The 6478-nt window shown below is 41.1% G+C and overlaps 1 protein-coding gene across 1 annotated transcript; it reads right to left on the bottom strand.

Moving 5' to 3' along the window:
- Positions 1 to 5676: 5676 nt before the first annotated feature.
- Positions 5677 to 5979, bottom strand: LOC128053225 (60S acidic ribosomal protein P1-like). The gene has a single exon (XM_052645692.1). The coding sequence runs from the start codon at positions 5977 to 5979 to the stop codon at positions 5677 to 5679; it is 303 nt and encodes a 100-aa protein (XP_052501652.1).
- Positions 5980 to 6478: the final 499 nt, after the last annotated feature.

Here is a 6478-nt window from a genome sequence, read left to right on the forward strand (position 1 = left end):
ATTTGGGCATTTCCCAGTTTGGAATGGGAGTAAAGATGATAGTAGTTCTCAGTGCTGGTGAAGATGAAGGAAGTGTGTACTCTTGGTCAGATTTATATGTAGATTTATAAACTGATGCACTCATTCTAAATAGCTACTTAGAGTGTAGAGTGTTAGTCACTCAGTCATGTCCTACTCTTTGTGATCCCATGGACTGCAGCCCGCCAGGCTCTTCTGTCCATGGAATTCTCCAGGCAGGAATACTAGAATGGGTAGCCATGCACTTCCCCAGGGGATCTTCCTGACCCAGGGATCGAACCTGGGTCCCCTGCATTGTAGGCAGTCTTTACCATCTGAGCCACAGGGGAAGTCCACAATAGTAACTGTTATGTATCAGAACATAAAATTCGCATTTAACTCAGCAATTCTATATTTGGGAATTTATCCTGAAAAATAATAGGAAAAGTTAACAAAGATATGTATATAGTAAGAACTGTTTACTGTGTGCAGTTATTTCGTAAGTAATCTGAGTAAAGAACTGATTAGAGTACTTTGCATGCATTGAAAATAATGATATAAGTCTGTATTAACCAGTCTGGAAAGATGCCCATTATAAATAATTGAGTGAAAAAGGGAGGCTACAGAACTGTAGGCATAGAAAATGCTGGACAGCTAGGCTTTGGAGGCCAAGAATCATACCTACAAGAATCTAGGCTCCAGGGACCGCTTAGTGAGCAATCTGTTTCGGGTGCCATGGTCTAGAAGATAGCACCCACTGACTTCATTCTTGTGTCATAAGATTTCATTTTCCTGGAGAGAGAATATGATCGTCCTTGTTAGGTAATGTGTCAGTTGCTCAAAGTTGACAGCACCACAAAGATGGAACTTGTTTTTAGAGTCCAGGAATCAACAAGGTAGGAAAGCTTCTTGATGAAAGTGAAAGAGGAGAGTGAAAAAGCTGGCTTAAAACTCAACATTCAAAAAACTAAGATCATGGCATCTGGTCCCATCATTTCATTGCAAATAGATGGGGAAACAATGGAAGCAGTGACAGAGTTTATTTTCTTGGGCTCCAGAATCACTGCAGATGGTGACTGCAGCCATGAAATTGAAAGATGTTTGCTCCCGGGAAGGAAAGCTATGACAAACCTAGACAGCGTATTAACAAGCAGAGACATCACTTTGCCCACAAAGGTCTGTATAGATAAAGCTGTGGTTTTTCCAGTAGTCATGTATGGATGTGAGAGTTGGACTGTGAAGAAAGCTGAGTGCCAAAGAATTGATGCTTTTGCACTGTGGTGTTGGAGAAGTCTTTTGAGAGTCCCTTGGACTGCAGGGAGATCAATCCAGTCAATCCTAAAGGAAAAAAGTCCTGAATATTCATTGGAAGGACTGATGCTGAAGCTGAAACTCCAATATTTTGGCTGCCTGATGCGAAGAACTGAGTCATTGGTAAAGACCTGATGCTGGGAAAGATTGGAGGTGGGAGGAGAAGGGGACGACAGAGGATGAGATGGTTGGATGGCATCACCGACTGGATGGACATGAGTCTGGGCAAAATCAAGGGGTTGATGATGGACAGGGAAGTCAGGCATGCCACATTCCATGGGGTTGCAAAGAATCGGACAGGACTGAGAGACTTAACTGAATCAAAGGTAAGTTGGGGTGCTTTTTTATTAAAGAAAGGGATGATTCCAGGAAGACAAGGAGATAGACACCTGCTTCACATTCAAGTGGAGCTTCCCAGGTGTCACTAGTGGTAAAGAACCTGCCTGCCAATGCAGGAGACACAAGAGACTCAGGTTCGATCCCCTACAGAAGGAAATGGCAGCTCACTCCATTATGCTTGCCTGGGAAATCCTATGGACAGAGGAGCCTAGCAGGCTACAGTCCATGGGGCTACAAGAGTCTGGCACGACTTAGTGACTAAACCACCACCACACATTCAGGTAAAATTAAATACATTCTTTGATCAGAAACATTGAATTAATTACGTCTGCATAAAAGACTACAAACTCTGATAAACTTGGTCATTCTTTTCCTTTTAGCTTTTGTTTTTGTCATGTTAGAACAAGTGAATCAACTATTTGATTTCTGTCTTTCATAGAAAATAATAGGTCAAAATTAAAATTTTGGATTATTGGATTTAAAAAATTATGCTGTTTTCCCTTTAAATGTGGTTAATTCAAGGTCAGGTGTATTTCTCTGATATCAACAAGCAGAAATAGAAGTCTTTGCATTTGTGTGGTGACAAGGATACCCACCTTTCAGAGAAAGAGTATTTTTAGAATAGAATGGAAAAGTAGTGTTTATCGAAAACCTCCAATAGTAATGGAATAGTAGGTTGTAGAGTGTAGAAAATTATTTTGTAGGTGTGCAGAGGTCTGTGCAGATAATATAGCCTTACTTGAACATCTTTCTCACTGTTAGTATTTTTAATCAAAAGCACAGTTACAGTCAACATGGAAAGAGCTTTGAGAAAGATAACACACACTACAGTTTAAGATTCACAAGTTCTCACTTTTTAAAAATTAAAGACTTAATTTAGACCTTAATGGATGTGAAAAGATTTGGAAATGCATAATAGAAGTTATTATGTTGTTACAGTTATTTATGCTATTTCTCTTTTGGTAGTCTTAATACTTGGACATTTCCTCCCTGTTTGGAATGGGCATGGTAGAGATCCTGGGTTAAAGTTTTGGTTGTATGAGATCTGTTCATGTTTGATTAAGACTAAGAAGTTGGCCTTTTTCAGAAATAATTTTTATGACAGCCTCAGCCTTTCCATTTAAGTCTCAGCTGTTGATCCCAAGCTTTTTACTAGTTGGGACACTCAATTCTACAGGCTCTTTGGTATCTGCCTTCTAAAAGTGTTGCTCAGTGTTTTCAAATTCTGCTTAGATATAGACAAATGTCACTGGGTTCAGAATTTTTTCATCCAAATTGAATGTTTCTTTGACCAGTTTCTTGCAAACAATAAAGGGAAGATTAGTTTAGACTTCCGAGGCAGTTACACATGATGTGTGTGTGTTAATTTTTAGCCTCTGTCAAGAGAAATCAAGGGTCTTATGTAGAACATACTTTGAGTACTGTGTTGTTGTCCCCATACTTAGCTTTCCTTCATCTTTGGCTTTTGAGAGTATATGATACTGTCCTGGGGAAACACATGGCACTGTCAGTGATAGCCGTGACAAAATAGTGTTGTCAGAGGCCCTCCATGAGGTCCTCTCCATGAGGACATGCTGGTTAGTACTGGAATAGTTTTAATTTAATATTCCTGAGAAGTTGATCAGTAGTGATGGTACCTTATGCTAAGAATATACAGGCTCATCTTCACCCATAAATTAGTTTCTTAAGCTTCAGACAGCCTCTTAGCTGGATGGGCAAATTCAGCTCCAGCGGATAGAATATCAGAACATGCATGATAAGAAGTTAGGCTAATGCTGTGGATGAAAAGCCTGCACACCTAGAGCTGACATTTCAGCTGACATTTTAGTTACTGTATGTAAATGTTAAAACATCAGAAAATTTGTGTCTGTCTTAACATCTGAAAATTAACATCTGTCATATATAAGAATGCCTTAAAAAAAGTTGTACCTGGAATTAACTTACCTGAAAGAAAGGAGTTTAAGGAGGTGGATCATGGGACGGGTAGGTGGGTGAATGTGGCTTAACTCAGGTCACGTTTTCCAGTGCCTACCAATAGTTTGAATCCTTTTCATTTTTGTGCATGCCGTAAAGATGGCAATGAGAAATGAGAAACCCATGGCCCATGAAATGAGCAACCCAGTCTGTGCTTCCTGTGTAGGAGGTTAACTTTTTAGAATTTTCTGATATCTGAATGATGAAATTCTGTAATATTTGAAATGTTTGGAATAAAACACAGCAACTCTTAGTAAAAGATAGCTCACAGTTTGCTTATTCCAATAGTAATAATTTTTAATACTTTGATGGAGTGAGTGTGTAAGTGGCATACACATTGCTTTGATTCCTCACCCAACGGTGATTCTGAGGGATTTGGGAATAAATTAAGTTGTGTCGGATTGGGGTGCTGCCCAGAATCTATCCACTGTGGCTTACTTGAGCATCAGTTCCCAACCTTTTTGAATTCATAGCATCCTGGTTGTGCTTGATTTTGCATCTCCCTCCTCCTGACCATTCTTAAACAGCCATGACAGCCCAGATCTCTGTTATAAGTGGAGGGCAAAGTGCTAATATATGAAGTCCACAAATTATTGCCATAATTCAATTTTATCTAATTATGTCAACCTTCAATTTTAACTCATCAGTACTGAACCTTTTCTGGATGATTAACAAGCTGCGTGATCACAGTGCTGTATGGAATATAATTCTTTAGGTTTTTGATCAACTCATTAATGTTGTTTTGAAAAATTTTGTGATACAGTATAGTAAATAGGGGGCTTCCCAGGTGGCGCTAGTGGTAAAGAATCCACCAGCCAGTGCAGGAGATGTAAGAGACGCAGGTTCGCTCCCTGGGTCGGGAAGATCCCCCGGAGGAGGAAGTGGCGGCCCACTCCAGTGTTCTTGCTTGGAGAATCTCATGGACAGAGGAGCCTAGTGGGCTGCAGCCCATAGGGTCATGATGAGTTGGACACAACTGAAGTGACTTAGCATGCAAGCACAAAGTGAATAGGACTTGTATCTTATATGTATTGATGTGCAAGCAAAGGGATAGAGAAACCTTAAGTACCCTCCATTGTAGGTCCCTCCTAGGCTAAAAATGCTTTTCTTTACAGAAGTATGCATAGAAACAGTAATGTTTATGAGGTGCTTTGGAATCAGCTTTCTATGAATTTAGGTTATAAACTTATTGTAATAAGTAGAGAAGCCTCAGGAGTGACCCATGGTTCAGAAATGGTGTATTGTTCTTAATTCTGAGAGTCTGGGATACCCCATTCCTTTCCCTTTCTTTGCTGTCTGTGATTTGCAAATGATGGTGGTCTCCACTGATTAATGGTCATAGAAATGGAGACTCCTTGGCTGTCCTTCTCCTGTGTTCAGATGGTGAAGTTTTTCTCTTTTGCGAGACACAGAAAGATGCACATGCTTGGCTTTGGGGAACAGAGCTGTTTCTCTGGTGTATGCAAGACAGCTGGAACTTTGTGGAGGGGAGGTAAGCACTGTCACGAATGGTACCAACAATCACTGGAGGTCAATTTAAGCCAGTTTTTTCATCCTTTTAATTCTGGGCAGTTATCATCAGTCCTTTTACTCGATGATAAATGACTAGCACATTTGGTTTGAGTTGAACCTCCTTTGGTGGTGATGAGCAGTAACATGGACCCAAGGTGAAATGTCTGAGGAAGGAGGCGTGCCTGAGGGGCTTGGACTCATTCATAGATTAGATCATGAATGAGCTTCCAGAAGTTAAGGTTGAGTTTAATTCTTCTCCTCTCTTTGTATCTACCTCGCCTTAAGCACTGTCTTAAGTACTTAGTGTTATTTTGAGAAGTGAACCATCTCATAGCATAGGAAATTCTAGGTAAGTAGGGCAACAGAAAATCTGCAGAAGGTTATATATCAATATATAATTATATTGGAGAATATAATCAACTGGGATGCAGACTTTTAGCTAATTCTTTTTTTTTTTTTTTGCAAAGAACTCAGCCTTTTATTATATGTGTTCCTAAAGAGGTTTAGTCAAAAAGACCAGAACCCATGTCATGGTCAGACTCTTCAGATTCTTTTCTGGGCTTCTGCTTGCTTGTTCTCACCCGGGGCAGCAGGGGTGGAGGGGGCAGGACCTCCCTCTGGTGGAGCACCAGCTGCTGGTTCAGGCCCACTAGCCTCCGCCTTGCGAGTGAGGTCTCCAGTGTTGACACTAGCCAAAGCCTCCGCAAACAGGCCTGGCCAGGAAGGCCCAGTGTTTACACCGGCTGCTTTAATGAGGGCATTGATCTTGCCCTCCATGACCATCACCTCTTTGTTGTGCAGGATGAGGGCCGAGTAGATGCAGGCAAGCTCCAAGACGGAGGCCATGGTGTGGGCGAGTATTGAGGGGGCTGCTGGGTGAGGTGCTGCTCACCGGCTGAAGTGAGGGCTTCACCCCAGCGCAGCCTGAGCTCCCTCCAAAGGATGGAGCATCTTAGCAGCAGCTGTGGAAAGCAGCTCCTGAATTTTTATCTAGTGGTCTTAATCATGGTCACACTGTTATAAGAAAAGTATTTTGTTTCTTGACCTCTATACTGCTTTATGTGTGAAACTTCAGTGTTCTTTTTGCTTAATTTTAATATGATAATATGACTTAAATTAATTCTTAATATGATTCTAACTCTGACATAATATTAACTATGCATATGTGAGGACATCTTTTTTAAAAGAATTTGCTTACTGATTGACTTTTGCCAGTCCTCAGTCTTCATTGCAGTTCAAGGGCCTCTCATTGCAGTGGCTTCTCCTGTTGCTGAGCATGGGCTCTAGGGCATGTGGGCTCTAGTAGTTGTGGCTCATGGGCTTAGAACCCTGCGGCATGTGGGAT

The sequence above is a fragment of the Budorcas taxicolor genome, chromosome 9 (genome assembly GCF_023091745.1).
Source record: "Budorcas taxicolor isolate Tak-1 chromosome 9, Takin1.1, whole genome shotgun sequence".
Lineage (NCBI taxonomy): Eukaryota > Metazoa > Chordata > Mammalia > Artiodactyla > Bovidae > Budorcas > Budorcas taxicolor.

What these genes read in the sequence shown, in the direction of transcription:
- LOC128053225 (XM_052645692.1), bottom strand. Translation starts at nt 5,979, where the DNA reads ATGGCCTCCGTCTTGGAGCTTGCCTGCATCTACTCGGCCCTCATCCTG.